We start from the raw sequence: 16,359 nt of genomic DNA, 5'->3' as shown, positions 1-16,359 counted from the left end.
GTCACTAAAATCGTCTAACCACCTTCATAGGACAGCCCTTGGCATAACGCGGTAATATTGAAAGCGGATACACAAGACTTTACTCTGGTGACCGGTGTTAAACATATAATGCGGTCACTTATTATCGCAAACAGCCCCCATAAATCAGACCCATATACATCAATTCCAAGAAAGAAAATAACATTCAAACTTCATTATTGATCAGGAATTATAAAGAAGCTGTAAACTACACACTTATGATACAAAGATTAAGAAAATAGCTTTAAGATCTCCTCCAAGCTCTAGCTATGTTAACAACCCATATAACATACACCCTGTCTTTAATATCTTCATAGAATCGGAAATAGGCATGTCTCCAAGATCTCTTCACAACTAAAGTGCCACAAACTCCCCAAAATCCTACGATGAATCCAAGTATCACACTTATGTAAACTCCCAGCATAAAGTCGTCTTTCGTGTCTTGCTCGTGGTAACCGTTTGGCGCGATGGCGGGTGCTTCATCTCCAGCACATGTAGGAAGCGGTGCTCCGCAAAGCCCAGGATTTCCCATGTAACTTGATGCATCAAAGCTTTGCAATTGGGTACCGACTGGAATCTTCCCGGTCAAGTTATTGTCGGAAATATCGAATGCCGTTAGATAGCTAACTTGAGCCAAACTTGCTGGGATTTCTCCAGTAAGATGGTTATGTGAAAAATCAAGAGACTCCAAAGAGGTCAGTTGACCTATTCTTAGATTAATAAAACCGGTAAGATTGTTTCGTGATAGATTTAAGAATTTTAATCCAACGAGACTTGATATACCTTCTGGAATATGACCTTCTAGCTTATTGTTGGAAATATCAATGCCTTTAAGTAATCCTAATGAATCACTGAGACCAAATGTCTGTTCATTTCTTTTCCATATCACGCGTGTATTATCATCGTCGTCATCATGGTTTAGATAATATCCCAACAGATTAGAGGGCGCGTCATCTGTATTAGACATGCTTACCAGTTTGTATAAACATTTTGGAATAGTACCAGAGATGTGATTGCCTGAAAGGTCCATGAGTTGAAGGTGTGAAAGATCACAAAAGCTTGTAGGAAGGACTCCGGTAAAATCATTATTTCGTAGGTTAAGAATGACAAGATTCCTGAAACTATGTCCAAAGCTAGGAGGTATGTGACCAACCAATGAGTTATTTGCAACGTCAAGAAATGTCAATGACTTGCAATTTACTAGGGATACCGGTATTTCACCTGATAGATTATTGTTACTCAAGTCTAAACCACGAAGTTGGTCTAACGCACCCATGGAGGTTGGTAAGTTTCCCCAAAGACTATTGTTCTCCAGCTGCAAGTTAACTAATTGATCGAAATAGCTCCAACAGTCCGGAAACTTTTCTGAAAGCAAGTTGTTGGATATATCAAGATTTAAAAGAGAACTTCTAATAACTTGTGTGTGTGGGCAGAATAAATTAAAAAGGCCTTTTGAAAACTTGTTATTGCTTAGATATAGAACTGATACATTATTCCTTAGAAATGAGGGTATTACACCTTCCAAGAAGTTGTAACCCAAGTCAATTTCAGGGGAGTTATTAAAGATGATTGATACATCTGGAATCATACCATAAATCATATTCTGAGACATGACTAGATACTCAATTCCCGACAACAAGCTCGAGCTCCAAAAGGAAAGAGGAATAGTGTCTGAAATACTAGCATTGGATATATCAAGCATCAACAAGTTTTTTTGAGTTGTAATCCATCTGGGAAAATAAGGGCCTATCTTGCATGATCCTAGAATTAGCACATCGAGATGAAATGGAGGAATCCAATCAACACTAATGTTAACCACAACTTCTTTGTTACGTGCCAAATCCAAAAGATTTAGTTTTGAAAGGTTTGATAAGTGAGCAATTGTGAGAGTTCCATTCAATGAATTAAAAGAAAGAATCAATATCTCAAGCATCGTAAGTTTCCCAAGGGATTGAGTAATGGTCCCATTCAGGTTATTTCCGTCAACTCTTAATTCCCTTAAGAAATAAAATGCCCCAATGCTGTCCGGAATTGTGCCCCAAACTTGGTTGTCATTTAATATTAGAAACACTAATGCCTTGTGAGGACATGTAGAAAAGGATTGGAGGATGTCAGAGAACTTGTAGTTGAGATTGGTATATGCCATGTCCAAGGTTTGCAAGCTACATAAGTTATCAAGAAGTTTCATCGCATGTAAAGATTGTTGCAGATTATTAGCAAACATATGGTTATAGGAGAGGTCAAGATATATAAGGTTGGTCTCAAGTCCACTCAAGTTGAACAACCACTCAAATATTGACGTGTCATTCAAGTTATTAGAATTAAGGACGATGACAGTAAGGGTTGTTGATGAATTAATATATGAAAGAGAAGAAGGTGAGTTTTGAGATAATTGACAATAACCCAAACGAAGCTCTCGTAAAGAAGGTAGGTTGTTAACAATAGAGAGCCAGATGTTTGTAGTTGCACTCAAATCAATACCACTCAAGTCCACTTCCCTTAACAACCTCATACGCGAAAGCCACCACAAGTTATCCACCCTCATGGTATATTCAATATTAAGATCAAGGGATGTTAATCTGGAAAGATTTCCGATCTCTTGAGGAATAACACCCCAAAACCCAGAGTTGGAGAGGTTAAGTTGCTCTAAACTAGCAAGTGAACCTATAAACTTGGGTAATTGCCCATTGAAATTATTATTACTAAGGTCCAAATATTTCAAATGCTTCAAATTAATCAGCGAAACACTGAGTGTACCTTCAAAACAAGGATTGTAGGATTGCGCAATGCCAAAGAAATAATGGGAACCAGAACCACGAAGTTTGATACCAATGACATGACCGGATTGGTTGTCGCAACGAATACCGGGCCATCGACAGCAATCCTGAGTGTGTCCCCAAGAATAGAGGAGTCCACAATAGTCAACACTAATGCCCTGTTTGAAGTGAAGCAGGGCATCTCTCTCACTCTCCACACATTGAAAGTGGGTTTTATTAACATCCAATGATCCAGCATGGCAACTATAGTATGTTAGCCAAACACTGAAGAATACAATGAGAAGGTGTTTATATGATCTACGAAAGAAATGGACAGTCATTATTATTCAAAATGGTGAAGTATAAATATAATTAATTCGAGAAATAATGTGTATTATATTGATTTTTTTTTGGGCAACAATAATGTTTTTTATATTGATCAGAAGTTTGTCGTGTGCATTTATTTATAGTAGAATGTAGTCCATAATTTTAATCACAGTCTACTTTGATGAGATAATGGACTCTTGGGCTAGGTATCACCGAAACGGACACGGACAAAGAGACACGCCATCCCATGAAATTCAGGACACGAGACACGTTATTTAAATTTAATAAAACTTGTATTTACGATTTTACTTTTGAAAATATATTAAATTTAAATAAGTGAAGAAACTATAATTATAATTCATTCTTATTTCCAAAACTAACTTATAATTATTCTATTTCGACATCTCACTATTCCATCGCAAAACAACCCACCGGCTACACTATTCACCTCGAATTCAACTTGATTCCGTTTAAAGGTGTGGCCAAAATGTGTCTAAATACCATGAACACATGCCCAAATAAAAGAAGAAAGTTAGACACGACTTTATAGGTGTTCGACACGTTTTAACGTGTATCCAACACGAATATGCCGATTTGGAGAAGTGTTCGTGCTACCAAACAAAATACGATGATGAATGGTTGAATGTTCGTTCTTGGTTAGTCTTGGTCTTCTGATATTATTTTTAATCATGATTGATACTTGTATGGTTAAGGTTGAACAAAAGTCTTGGTCAACTGTTATTTTTAATCATGATTAATTAAACCTTATTCAGAAGAGTACACAAGGATTAGCTAAGTAAACTTAGGTGTTTCACAAAGTCTCTTTTGTAATGAACATATTCGTCACAAGCTTACGACGACAAGTTAAGTATTATTCATATGGGTAGATAAGATGTACTCTGCTTTTGTCTTATCTATCCACATGGGTAGTACTTGACCCGTCGCAAGCTTGCGATAGATATGTCTGTCACAAATGAAAATTTGTGTAGGCGTTTAGGGACGCCTCATAGACAAAATCACTGTTAACTGCAGCTGAAACGAGAAGAAAAACAATTTTTCTCTGTCGAATAATCCTTAGACAATTAAGTAAAATTAGGACCCAAACACAACTGGAGAAGGGACTCGACTCGAAAACAACTCGACCCAATATATCGAGACCCAAAAATAACCTGATCCAAAATCATGCTCGAATGACCCATATCCTTCAAATGAAGCTAAGTAAGATAAATGTGTGGTTATCAAAGTGATAAGCATTTAAGCGAATTACATATGCTGGTGAATGTTGAATCTTCGTTTTAATTGGATAAGTCTTGGGTCTTGTGATATTTTTAATCAAGAATTCAAGATTGATACTTGTATGGCTAAGGTTGAGCTATGGTTTTAAGTCTTGGTCTTCTAGAGTGTAACTTGGGCTATCCTTTTCAACGAAGAGGAATACGCATTTTCGAGGACCGTGGGCCGAGGAGTAGTTAGACCATCCCCAAATAAAAGTCGCGCTAATTAGGTCACCATCCAATTTTACTCTTAATCTAACCTTATTAATCTTGATCTATTTGTACCTTCCCATGCAGAAGGTCACGACCTAGGTTGTCGTGTACATTTATTTATAGTAGATTGTACGGAGTAGTCCATAATTTTAATCACAGTCTACTTTGACGGAGATAATGGAGTCTTTGGCTAGGTATCAACGACACGGACACAGACACAGAGACACGGTATCTGATGAAATTCAAGACACGTGACACGTTATTAAATTAATAAAATTTATATTTTACTAGTTGTTGCGCCGCGCCCTACCGGGCGCGGAGCCCCAAATCAGTTTAATCATTTATAAAAAAGACTAACTAAAATTCTGTTGATGACTTTGTCAATTTGGTCTAAACCATTTATCAGACATATCGGGAACCTTACTCCACTATTTTGGGTGGTCAAATTCATATATGATGACTTAGGGATTGGAACGTACAATTTTACAGCTGGGTCACGAATTTGGACAGTGTGCAGCACTGTTAAGTCATAATAAAGGCACGATGATGCATGCTATATAGGATTAAGATGGAACAAAGCAAGGAATGTTTAAGGAAAAAAATTAGGGTTTGTCTAGTAGTCATATGTTACTATCCGCTACACCCAGAAATTAACTGCTAGTTTTATTTCCAATACAACTTTCCGTACAACTGTTTTTGGGCTATTTAACCTGAAACCTTTCCTTCGTATGCTTGAAAGTGTGCACCCGTTACAAAACTGTACCAGAAGTTGACAAGATAAGCATGAACTATTTTGTGTTTAGATTAGAGACTTATGTTTGAGCACCCACTTGTTCTTTAAATGTGCTAGTCTATCTTCTTTAATATATGCCCCATTTGTTTTTCAGAAAGCAGCAGTAGTGGCAACGCCGTGCCGAGACTTTTTGTAACAAAATCAATAAGCACCAACCATTTACATAAATTCTGAAATTGCAGTAGCTATATTGCTCCAAACAGATCAATGTAGCAAATGATGAATTGGCATACTCTATTAGACAAGTACCATACACACAATGCATATGAAGCATGTTTCTCTATAGTTACTAACATTTATCTAGAGATCCTTTACCCGTCAAAACAATTATGGATTTCGATTTTTTACTGGTAGAAGCAGGTCCTTAAAATGATTATAGGTGTCGCATAAGACCACAAATTCACTCAACCCTGACTCTTGCGCCTTAGCCTAAATGAGTAATGAGAACAACCCTGCCATCAATACAGGTTACCCTAAGCCTTAGTTATCTTTTATGCATCTTCAAAGGTCTTTGGTAAGGCGAAGGTTTTACATTTAATACTGATAGTGAGCCATAAGTATATGTCCCTTCCTATGAGAATTTACATATGTTGACTTAGAAGGTTCGAGTCTTGTATAGAGAAACAAATCACTAAAGCGGTTAAGACTACTTCTAGAATTACGTGTTCCCTAAGATACATTCCCATTTTTAAAAAGGCTCCTCGGTCTTCTCTTGTCGATGTGAGCTATAGTCCTTCAACTTCGGGGATGTACACCCACTCTTAAAGTGACTCAGTATTCGAACACCGCCAAAACGCCCGTCTTGCCAGGTTCTAGTACCGGGCCTGATTCTATAAACCTAAGCATGATTTAAAACAGTGGTCACATACAATACATATGCACCTTGACTTACACGTAAATTTGAGAGACAAAAGGAAGGTTTACTTGTCAATTGTCATCCAGGTTGGCCCTAAGTGTCTTCTCCCAACAAGCTTCGTAGCTAGAAGGTCAACAAGAATCGAGATCTCCCTCTCGTGACGAGGAAAGCATTCAAATTTAGTGATAAGAAGTATGAGTTTCTCAAATTAACAATCGACCACATTCAAAATCCTTATGCTACCAGTAATAGAAAATCAGTGCATTAATTCACGTGGGCACTGTGATAGCGGCAAGGTGAATGAGAGGGAGCGGGATACAAAGTAACATTTGATGCGAGTAGCTGAGAACATTTTTTAGCAAAAAATATGATCCATAAAGTCACGAGAACCTTTAGTGAATCTAGCTAGTAGCGCCTTTATAACCTTACTTTTGGTTCCCTTTTCAATGATTTTTACTTGAACAAATAATCCAATCCATATTTTACACTCAAATTGACACATCTGCAAACCTACCAATATATACTACATCCTTACTTGTAGTTCGTGGTGGCGCCACCTGTGGATGAATAACTACAAGCTCCGTTAAACCCCAAATATTAGCACAAACACCAAGTCATGCCACAAACAAAGGCTTGAAAGCAATGACCAAATCAGTGGCACAATACAATCAGTTCTAATAACCGCATCAATAAGTGATGTATTAATCCACAACCTAAAGGCCTATGTCCATCGTCAGAAACGTCAATACCTATCTAAATTCGGAGCAATTAAGCGTTAAAAACGAAAATATAAGCCTTAGAAAATGTTCCAAGATCTGTAAGACAAGCAAAGAGTCGGTAAAAGAAGGAAAGGCGGAGGAAACGATTACACCGCAACTCTCAAGGTTCTTATGGTTGTCGTCCGACCACTTAATAACAAAGGAGTTGCGTGAATAACCACTAATATAATGATATTAGCACAAACACCAAAAATAGACGGTGGTGAGTCAATCAAAGTGAAACCTTGCTAAGAGAAATAAACCTTTTGACAAATGGGTCTGCCTAAAACTCAAATACATGAATTAAGACAATATTGACTATAGAATGGCAGAATAAATCTGATGCACAATATTTGAAAGACGGTAGATATGCACTTTGGTTGCATAATCTGGGGTCTTGTGACTTATCTTCGACGCTTTGCTGGTCAATAAGTGTTTGCTTACTGAACTCTTCACCCCAAACATACCTGCTTTCATGCCACTCAGAATGAGAGGATTATGACGACATTCTAAAATGAGAATATTTCTCAAAAGAAAAAGGGAAAAACTTGGATGTTGCCCTATGTTTGGTTTCATTAAAGTTTACAAGGCAAGTTTTAAGAGATTAAATGAATATCACTTTAATTTTATAGTCGGACTTCAATAAAATACAGTAGTAGTAAAAAGCAGTATGACTATGACAGGATTACTCCCTTTTACATGAACTACCAACAGTGAAAATGAAATTGGTAAGATATGGTAACTTGGTTTATGGTAACTCACTGATTCTCTTATGGTTTACCTATGATCTCCATGGATGATGTTATAAAAGATACTATATTTATATGGTTATTTGAAGTTAGGACACAATATGAGTGAGTTACTTATGTGAGTATGTGACGTTACTCATTTTTTTTGCATGGGTTACAAGCTTATAATCCCTCTTGAAGCCCTCTAATAACTAATAAAATATGGGGATGAATTAGCAATGGAGACAGAAAGCTTAGACTTTGATGGGTATTTTACGAAGATTAGTCGCTACTTTGACGGTTAATAGTGACTCCTTGCTCCTCTATCGATCCTCTAACATTCTTTGAAAACTAAATGTGAGAATTTATTATGTGGTGAGATGGTGCAAAGCTAACACCGAACCGAATTTACACAACAAAACATACCTATATAGTCTTCTTTGACCTGTAAATTATACGAGTAGTTGTTAAAATAAAAATCTATAGAAAAAAGTCGATAGTCAATAAATCAAAGTTTTTTTTTCACTAAAGTTGATTGAGGAGTTTACTATTCTGTTTTTAAAGATAGTATTGCCCTAAGAGAATTACCAGTTGATCTTTTTTCCCCTTCATCTACACCTTAACAATGATTTCAAAAGTACCGAGACAATACGAATGCATGAATGGAACATGATTTAATCAGCTTAAATCAAGTGAAGAAACTAAAACACAAAGCATTAAAGAAAAAAGAGGGGGTAAGATGAATAACCTGAAAGCCAAGAGATCCTGAGCTTACGGTCACGTCGGTCTTGAAGGAAAACAAAGGACTGACCTCAAAAAGTGAAGGCTTGTAAACCTGCAGATTTCGAATATTCGTACACCATGAAAGCGTAACAGTGGCACTGTAAGCAAACATTTTAGAAACTGAAAGTTCAATTAAGCTCTATAATTTAGTCCATGAAAGCATAGCAGTACCCCTCAACTGGAACTATGGACTAAATTTGCTCGAACTAATAAATTACTTGCTTAAACACAACAATTCATAAATCACAAAATTAGATGACTAACTAAATGCATACAAATCAATCTTTATGAGTCTAAGAGCAATTAATCATACACAGGTCATCCTAAAATTAAGATGTACCGTCCTCATCCCTTTGCCCTTTCCCTTCCTCTCATCCTCATCCTCCCCCTACGACAACACCACCCTTAAAAACTGGGTTAAAAATAGTTTAATTGTGAATAGCCAGTGCTGCTACGCTAATAAATGCTTTAATTTGGGGAATTTTATAGGAAATTAGGAAAAGTTCAGAAAAATCTTACTTTAAATCATGTCAAAGTCAATGGGTGTTCCAGCCATCTCCTCCCTCTCATACCCATTCTGTTTCCCTTTCCCTTCTCCCTCCTTCCCCAACACTGCTAACCGTTTCTGATTTAGGAACTACGACATCACAAAGACTGCACTTAATAGAATTTTGGTTACTTGCGTCACCACGACAAGCGCTATTCACAATTGCCTTTGCACATTTTCCCACCGGCAGTACTGGGGCTATACTAATTTGTACCTGTCAATAGTCAACAAGCAAGCCAAAGCTATGAAAAACTATATAAGGTGACAGCGGGAGTACTCGATCACTAAGAGAGGAAAAATAAGGAATTACATCTATTATCTCCCGATCGAAACCATTTCGCCTTTCTCGGAGAGAAATTTTCCCTTGGTCATTTCAGATTCAGTCAACCCTGGAGTCACAATTGTAATCCCAATGTCTCCTCCAAGCTCGGTTTGCAATGTCTCAAAGAAGCTGATCAGTGCTGCCTTGCTAGTCTATAAGAACCAAGGATCCATTAAGCCAATAGATGATAAGTCAAAGGTAGTTGAATTAATGCTATGAGTCGTAGTAAATTAAAAAGAGACGCGTATTTGTATACTGTATAGATTGCTAATCGCGGTACAGGTAACCAAGCCCCAACAGATGTCGTGAATATTATCTTGCCTTTGCTACTTCTGAGATACGGAATTGCATGGTGTGCAGCGTAAATTGATCCCTAGAAGTTTGTAAACTCTTTCTCACATGCAGTCCAGGAGGCCATCTTGCATCAAGGACCTTGATTTTAGTGACACTGCAACCAATTTGAAAATATTGATCATATCCAGTAGCTACTTTGAGCACCACAGGTAGCAAATGCATAAATTAATTAGCACAATCTCGCATTAAAGTCCAAGTGTACTCGTTGACGAGAAAAGGGAAAACATAGTAATAAGATGATAGCGTAATATGGTCAATCGATGGTCATTGAAATGAGAAGGATATAAGGCTGACTACTAAGTCCATCATTTCAAGCAAAAGGCAACCTCACTCAAATGAGAATCAAACGCTGGGCATACCTCGTAAACCATACGGTGTTCTAAAATCCAATTCAACACTAAGCCTATATATTAACAATAGTAATCGTAATAATAATAACGGTAATAACAACAAAGACAATCGCAATAGTGATATGGTGGCAACGACAAAACTAATAATAACCACAATAATAACAACAAAACCCACACAACGACAGATAAGGTAGCACAACAACCAGACTGCACATGAAATGATTAATTCACAGATCCTTATTTCTAAACTAAAATCTGAAGACGGAAATCACAGTAGACCAAACGTAACAACACGTTAACAACATAACAATTAATTATAGCGGGTAAAGAACGCAATAAATCTGAAATAATCAAGAAAGAAAAGTAAATTGGTATTAGAAGTAAATACCTAGGTTTTGCCGAGGGAGGTCGACTGTTGTGCGAGAAACCAAAGACGGATCAGAATAAGCGGTAAAGTGGAATGGCAGGGTAAAGAACGATTGTGGCTGTGAGTTAAAGGAGAAATGGAGGGAGGAGATATTTAAGGAGAATCTAACGGTAGGAGGGTGACTTGCTTCCCTACTATTCATTGATAATAGGTTAAGGTATAACATCTTCAAGCTTCATTCAAATTGTCCCATCTGATTCAGAAGGAATAAAAAAATTCTTTACGACTGAAACATCTTCATGCTCCATATGACAACAAAGGGGATAAGAAAGAAATCGTTCTTAAACTGAAACTAAACGAAACTGAAACTAATAAAAATGGAGAAATGAATTACCATGTGAGGAGGGAGATAAGCTGAGAGTAGAAAGTGGTACGTGGGTGGAGGGAATGAGTGATCCAGCAAGATGGAAAGCCCAAAAAAACAAAGAAAAAAATAAACAGCCAGGAACTTAAGCATGGCGGAAGTCCATTGTAAGCACAATAATTTGAGAAATTGAATGTTTAGACTTACGTTGCAGATGAGTGATCTCTTATCAGGAATGAAAGCCAAACCATCTATAACTGTCACCATCATGTTTTGACCTAGAGGAACCAAGAAACATCCACATAAACAATTGTTAAAAATCTAAGATATTAAAAGAGAACAAGTTTGGTTATAAGTAAACCATAAGGTATAATAAACAGATCTTACCTAATATAAGAACACCTTTTCAATGTACACGACTCGTATCACCAAAGGCGCCTCTTGTTGTTGCAATTACCACCTTTATAGTCCATTAACAACAAATTCAATTAGAAGAACATAACTATAAACAATAAGAATGATCCAAAGCTACTTTTTTCGCAGATTCGATATCAGTAGAAGGAGCCGCATCTACCTACAACAAAAAACAATAACAAAAACAACATAAAAAACGTGAAAAAGATAAAAACTTTATTACTGAGAACCATTCCAATCTGGGTTTCATCTGATTTTGAAACCCAGATTGGAGCTGTGGCGTTCACTCCACAGCCCGCAAAACTACAACCACAACATCGACAATCTAAAATATATAAAATCAATAAAAGGAAGTCAACAGTTCTGAATGGATCACCTATTAATTGCAGGGGAAGTGGTAAACCTAAAACCCTAGGGAATCCAGAGTCGACACAAATAACAGGGAGACATTCCAAACAAATGGAAGATTGTCCTGTATATGAACACGTCTAAACTTTAAGTCACCAACCCAAAAAACCAGGATCAAAAAAGTAAACGATAAGACGGAGAAACGCAAAAGGAAATACGTAAAACAAAACTAATTAGGTTTAGAATCAATACTTCTTGTGCTAAGCTCAAGCTCTCACTCCGCAGCCCGGGAATCCTGCACCCACAACAAAAGAAATCAACATATATAAAAGCAACTAAATTATGTTAACAGAAAGAGCTAATTGAAATTGATGCCAAAAATCTTGTTGTAAAAGCAATTGTTGTACATATCTATAACCTGAACTCCGGGCCGACTTTTGTAGCCCTTAAAAACAAGTTTAACAACTCCTGAAACAACTGCAACAACACCCACCAAAAACTAAGTTATAAGCAGCGGAAAAAAATAACAAGTCTTTACCTATTAAATAAAAGCAATCTAAAACGAAAAATAAACGTATAACCTCGCAAAGAAACATACAAACAGAGTATTTGTACGATATAACCCTAACCAAACAAAAAAAATAAATAATAAGGAGCTGAAAGCTGCAACTTTAGAACAAAAAATAAGTTCAAAACTCGCATTGGCATACACACAAAAAAAACCACTCAAAATGGTGGACATCCTAAAATCTAACAGGGCACACCACCGAAACACAAAAAAAATAAAGAAAGCCTAAAAGTGAGACACTGAAATCAAACAAACTACTTAAATTCAACAGGGCATCAACCTAATATATGAGGAAATAAACCTTGAAAACGAACAAAAAACCTAGAAAACGAAGATAAAAATCAAATTACTAAACAAAAAAAACCATTAAAAAAAAACAGCGAAAAGAAGAAAGACGGTGAAAAGAAAAGGTTAACACTAAAAAGATTTAAGATTAGGATTAAATACCTAGGTAGTGTTAGAGTTGTCAACTTCTACTACAATTTCTATTCACAACAACTGCAACTCTAATTTCTAAAGTTCACAACAACTGCAGAAACAGATATAATATGATTGTAAAGATTACAAATAACTTATAATTCACTGTTAATAAATCGTTTTAAACACCTCATAATACAATCTGAATAAATCATTTTAAAACCCCATAATACAATGGGAAAAGATCGTTTTTAAAACCCAAGAATACTAATAGGATTAACACTTGAAAAGGACCTTAACAACATCCTAATCAAATTGAAACCTCCAAATAAAAAATAAATTAGAGACTTGAGGAGGAATGATAACAGATCGTAAAAAAACCAAGAAATTCATAGATGCGAAACATTTTAAAAAAAAGAAAAAGGGAATTTAGAATCACAGCACATACCTTTGAGGAGATTTACGATCAAGGTTGCTAGGTTTTGCGAGAGCATTTACGGAGTGAGATGACATACAAATTCAACAGAATGTAAAGCGCTGATTCACAAAAATTAAACTAAATGAGCAATCTAGGTACGTAGGGATTGAAATTAACATCTGAAATAAATTTAGAGGAATTCAGATATAAGATGAAGATAATTAATCAAAACGCCGAAGTAAAAGGGAAAAATGTGATTATACCAGATTTGTAGCGAAGGATTGCGCAGTCGAGGAGATTAAAATTGAATCATAACCTCGGGGGCGCGGAGAACAAGTTTGGTTATAAGTAAACCAAGTGACCCGGAACATCATTTCAGTTAGTTTTTTTTAGTGGTTATAAGTAAACTATATACTTGCAATTGCAGTATAGTGAAGGGCTCGGCTATCTCGAGTGTAATCAACTTAGATACATTCATAAGTGAAAGAGCACCTACCATATTGTGAGAGAAAAGCAGGAAGCGAATTTGCCCACGAGTGAGTAGCGACCATCAACAATTACTGCACCCTAAGCTCATAAAAATATCACCATTAACCATAGAAGGGAGCAAAATTAGCAAACTAATCACAACTTATATCAAAACCAACAAGGCATAACCAAATAACATTAATATAACTACTATGATAAATAAAAAGCATCCGATAATAACACGAATAACAGCAAGAAAATAATACTCATGTAGTCAAAGACTCAGAGATGATGACACATCTTGAAAATTAGAGGGCCCTCTTCCATGAGACAGCATATCCATCGAAGAGTAGTACAAAACCTGATAAAGCAACAAAAATAAAACTCGGTAATTCAAAAAAAAAAAAATAGTCAAAACACACATATCCACCAACATATACGAGGAATTGATAACTGAACTGGCCAATTTGTGATTGAATAGAGCAACACAAAAAATCGTTAGGAGGCTAAAGGGGGTAACTAAGTAACAAGCTTACAAATGAGAGAACATCTTTAAGGAAAACCACCTTAAAAAATGTCAATCCCAAAACGAGAATCTGCAAATATCAGCAACAATAACCACAACACTAATTATAACCGCAGTTAACAACAAAACAAAGAGATCAGAAATATCAAAATCACAAAATCCACATTAACAAAAGCAATACATGGCCATTGGCCGCTAAATCGCTAACCTTTTAGGAGAACTAAACACATCACCATCTCCAAGCTCCTGGCCACAACTCTAGCCTCACAAAATAACCATTTCAGAAATCGGCACAATAATAAATAGACAAATGAACAAAGAGTGAACAGATGAACACATGAACAAGCTTGTTCGTTTCTGGACCGGCGCAATAAATACAGATAACCATTATTTTCCAAAACTCTAACCCCACAAAATAACCATTTCAAAATTGGGCACGATTTCAGAAATGGTTATTTCAGAATGAACAGACGAACAAGCTAAAGTTGTGGGAACGATAAATGTAAAAAATGGAATTCAGGAGAAATACCTTTGAGAGGATTTTCAATGTTCCGATTTCAGTTAGAGCTGCAAGGGTTTGAGAAGGGAGTACTATTGTGCGCAGGTTCATCGAGCAGTTGTGCGACATCGATATCCTCGTGAAACTACTAAACCCATTGAAGTTGCAGTAAAGGTTAGACATCCAGGAATTGGTGAATCAATCAGAAGGGACGTTGCTATAATAAACAACGCAATTGCAAAAGTTTCAACATTTATACCTGCATTGAAATGGTTGAGATTAGATGAAAGTGTCCAGCAATTTTCCGTTTTCATGTTGTCTCAAGTTGACCTAGCCAGGGAAGCGGCTCATTTGAATCGTTTTATACATAATTTTCGGAGATGGAGGGATGTTTCTTTCCCAAAGCCTCTCTATCCGCTTGTGCATCCTGCAGTTTTGGTGGAAACTTTTGAACACGGGGAAAGTGTAACTAATTAAATATATAGTTTTGAGTAGTAAATGATTGCATTAAAGAAGCCAAATATCACACGTTAGATAGGAATTAGAAACCTATATGAGAATAATTTATCATACCTGGGAAATAGTACACTCACAAAGTCGTTTAAAACCCTCTAGTAGATGCTGATCTGCAGCTCTGAGCAAGTCTTGCGCAATATCCAAACTGACATTCACCGAGCCTGTATAGATATATATGCATATTGACAATACAGCATAAGTGGAACTGGTTGACTCGCATACATCAACGCCCGAACACAAACAGCCAGAGAGATGAATGCATACAGGTCTATATACGCCAAAAGCTTAGTACCACGAGTTTAAAACTGCACTTGCGCACCTTGGCACTCATGCTCTTCTGAACAAAAACAACAATGAAAACAATCAATCAATAGTACTAAAGAAGGGGAAATCAACAAACCCTAATTTTTAAAGATCGCCTAATTCAACTACAACAATATAATTATCAATAAATCGGATCAAATAGAATTAAACTGAACAAAAACAACAATGAAAACAATCAAAAGCGAAAAAAAATCATAGAGGATGGATGATAATTACCTATATGGATGCGCAACAACTGTAGGAAGAAAGAAACCGCCATCGTCGCATATGGCACTGTGATATTTGAGAGGAACTCGGTGGGTGAGAGTGAGATGAGTAGTGAGTAATGAGAAATGAAAGTGAGACGGAATGAGTGGAGTAGAGAGTAAGAGAGAATGGTAAATATGTGGTTGTGAGTGAATGAAGAATGAAGGGCCGAGATACAAAGGGAAAGATCCAACGGTAGAGGGAGAACTTGAGGTAGCACTATTCATAGCTACAGTTATCCCAAGTATAAACTTTTATAGGAGTTAAGGATAGTTATATATATGTACGATTTTATTTTTGAAAATATATTTGTTATTAAATTTAATAAAATTTATATTTTATAGTTAAACACGATGGTGAATGGTTGAATGTTCGCTCTTGGTTAGTCTTGGTCTTTTGATATTATTTTTAATCATGATTGATACTTGTATGGTTAAGGTTGAGGAAAAGTCTTGGTCAACTGTTATTTTTAATCATGATTAATTAAGCCTTGTTCAGAAGAGTACACAAGGATTAGCTAAGTAAGCTTAGGCGTTTGGCGTTTCATCAAGTATCCCTTGTAACAGGCATATCCGTTACAAACTTACAACGGCAGGTTAAGTATTATTCATGTGGGTAGATAAGACAAAATAGATTGTTACTCTCTAAACACTCCGCTTTTGTTTTATCTACCTACATAGGTAGTACTTGACCCGTCAAGCTTGCGATGGATATGCCCGTCACAAATGAGAATTTGTGTAGGCGTTTAGGGATGCCTCATAGACAAAATCACGGTTAACTACAGTTGAAACGAGAAGAAAAACAA

The 16,359-nt window shown here is 36.4% G+C and overlaps 1 protein-coding gene and 3 long non-coding RNA genes across 4 annotated transcripts; all 4 read right to left on the bottom strand.

Moving 5' to 3' along the window:
* Positions 1 to 262: 262 nt before the first annotated feature.
* On the bottom strand, positions 263 to 3,115 carry LOC141589890 (receptor-like protein EIX2). Its single transcript, XM_074410509.1, has one exon. The coding sequence runs from the start codon at positions 3,113 to 3,115 to the stop codon at positions 263 to 265; it is 2,853 nt and encodes a 950-aa protein (XP_074266610.1).
* Positions 3,116 to 10,471: 7,356 nt separating this feature from the next.
* On the bottom strand, positions 10,472 to 11,873 carry LOC141590982 (uncharacterized). Its single transcript, XR_012520573.1, has 6 exons — positions 11,825 to 11,873; positions 11,601 to 11,696; positions 11,198 to 11,270; positions 11,018 to 11,088; positions 10,841 to 10,860; positions 10,472 to 10,699 (listed from the first exon to the last, which is right to left on the bottom strand). It is a non-coding gene; the product is annotated as an uncharacterized LOC141590982 (long non-coding RNA).
* A 726-nt stretch (positions 11,874 to 12,599) lies between these two features.
* LOC141590981 (uncharacterized) lies at positions 12,600 to 13,793 on the bottom strand. The gene is made up of 3 exons (XR_012520572.1): positions 13,472 to 13,793; positions 13,006 to 13,094; positions 12,600 to 12,669 (listed from the first exon to the last, which is right to left on the bottom strand). It is a non-coding gene; the product is annotated as an uncharacterized LOC141590981 (long non-coding RNA).
* Positions 13,794 to 14,007: 214 nt separating this feature from the next.
* LOC141590980 (uncharacterized) lies at positions 14,008 to 15,054 on the bottom strand. The gene is made up of 3 exons (XR_012520571.1): positions 14,499 to 15,054; positions 14,178 to 14,227; positions 14,008 to 14,039 (listed from the first exon to the last, which is right to left on the bottom strand). It is a non-coding gene; the product is annotated as an uncharacterized LOC141590980 (long non-coding RNA).
* Positions 15,055 to 16,359: the final 1,305 nt, after the last annotated feature.

Source organism: Silene latifolia, chromosome 7, assembly GCF_048544455.1.
Source record: "Silene latifolia isolate original U9 population chromosome 7, ASM4854445v1, whole genome shotgun sequence".
In the NCBI taxonomy this organism is placed as follows: domain Eukaryota; kingdom Viridiplantae; phylum Streptophyta; class Magnoliopsida; order Caryophyllales; family Caryophyllaceae; genus Silene; species Silene latifolia.
The sequence above is the reverse complement of the archived record's forward strand: the minus strand, read 5'-3'. Positions and strand labels throughout refer to the sequence as shown.